Source organism: Sinocyclocheilus anshuiensis, unplaced genomic scaffold, assembly GCF_001515605.1.
Source record: "Sinocyclocheilus anshuiensis isolate Anshui unplaced genomic scaffold, SAMN03320099.WGS_v1.1 scaffold337, whole genome shotgun sequence".
Lineage (NCBI taxonomy): Eukaryota > Metazoa > Chordata > Actinopteri > Cypriniformes > Cyprinidae > Sinocyclocheilus > Sinocyclocheilus anshuiensis.
The window spans coordinates 490528-492232 of record NW_015537968.1 but is presented as its reverse complement, the minus strand read 5'-3'; the positions used below and the strand labels follow the sequence as shown (position 1 = coordinate 492232).

General features: G+C 41.7%; 1 protein-coding gene across 1 annotated transcript in view; it reads right to left on the bottom strand.

Annotated features, from left to right (window-relative positions):
* Positions 1-1705, bottom strand: part of LOC107668312 (dysferlin) — an 88334-nt gene that overhangs the window by 62679 nt on the left and 23950 nt on the right. Inside the window, 2 exon segments of the mRNA XM_016460156.1 lie at positions 862-1004; positions 1129-1234. Coding sequence (XP_016315642.1) covers positions 862-1004; positions 1129-1234 — 249 coding nt within the window.

Here is a 1705-nt window from a genome sequence, read left to right as displayed (position 1 = left end):
TAAGTAAATAATATAATCTAAACCACCTTTTGTACCCAAACCACTCTCTCACACACATTTTCCTCTTAATTCTTTACTCACTTTTAGTAGCCCTATTTGTTTCTTGCACAGTACTAAATATAAACACACTGAGCCTCATTCGTGAAACATTATAAAAACAGATTTCTGTGTAAATCGTTATTAAATCCATTCTTATGTAAATTTATGTAAGAATGGATTTATGAATGATTTAACACAAAATGTCCTCTGCTCGTGTTTCATGAATGAGGCCCATGCAGCGCCATTCTCTCTGACTCCAGAAAGCAATTATGTTAATGTTCTTCAGTCTAACATCATTATTATTATCAGAAACAGTGATTTCAAAAATTTATTTTTAGATCTTTATTAACAAAGTTTGTTTTACCCAAACGTTTTTGCTTATTTGGATAAAGACTTTCACAGAATGAAACAAGAACTCTTTATCTCTCTCTCTGTTACACACCCTCACACAGATGATGAATATTAGGCATATTTGCGGCCAGACTTTATAGTTGGACCCAGGTTTTCCTGCCAAGTGGATTAGAGGTGTGGGGTTGATTTCAGATTATTCTCAGATGGCATGATTAATTAGGTGTCCTCTCAAGCTCCATCTGCCTCTCACCAGATGCGTTCAGGGACAGGGAAAGACCTCCTGAGACTACACAGAGCTCTTTGTGTCACGCCACCCTGAGCTTTACCAGAATCCCCCTCAATTCAAGGAGAACAAAATGAAGCTTGGACCAAGATTCTTCTTTTGTTTATCGATTTCTATATGAAACTTTGCTATTTCTCTGACTGAAAACAAATCGAGCGGCAACACATCGCTAATGACTACTGATGTACTTTTCTGAGCGCCTCCATTTTCTGCATATCTCTACGGCGGAGTCGGATCCAATGTCTCCGGCGGTTGGTGTGGTACATCTTCTCGGATGGAACCCAGGACTTTGGTCGGCGGTCTGGGGGGAGGGTTATTCCATATTCCCACCCTACAGGTAGAAAAAGATTTATTGTAAAGACATTGCTTTTGCAAATCTTCTCAATGTACGAAATAATGAAGAGCAGAAGTCAGTGGTGTACGTGTGCCGTAAAGACTTCTCAAAGTTTCCATACCTTGATCATCCACTGCACGCTTCAGATCCTCGCTCCACTCAATATCCTCCCACACCCAGCCGGGGGGACACTCGATCTCATCTTTAGGCACGGCCTTTTCTCCATTCTGCCCCCCAGTGGACACATAAAGAACAAAAACGTCAGTTCCTGCCGAATGATTTTAAAGGGGTCATATGATGCAATTTGGAGTGTTACAAGCTCTTGGTGCATAAAGAAGATCTGTAAAGTTGCAAAGACTAAAGTCTCAAATCCAAAGAGATATTCTTTATAAGAGTTAAGAGTCAACCACGCCTACCTAAAATGGCTCATTCAAACACGCCCCCACATGTCTACGTCACGATGTGGGAAGATTTGCATAACGCCGCCCAAATGTTCACGCAAAGAAAGAAGGCATAACTTTTATTCTCGCTGTAGTATTGTTGTTGCCACCGCCGCCATGTCGTGAAGGCGCTGTGTGTTTCGTTGTGAAAGCGAAACTACTTTGTTTGGCCTTCCAAATGAGGACGATATCCACTTCGTCATGCCTGGAGCTGATCCGTGCTGGTCGCTGAAGAAATACATCAACTTCGCGCTGTGG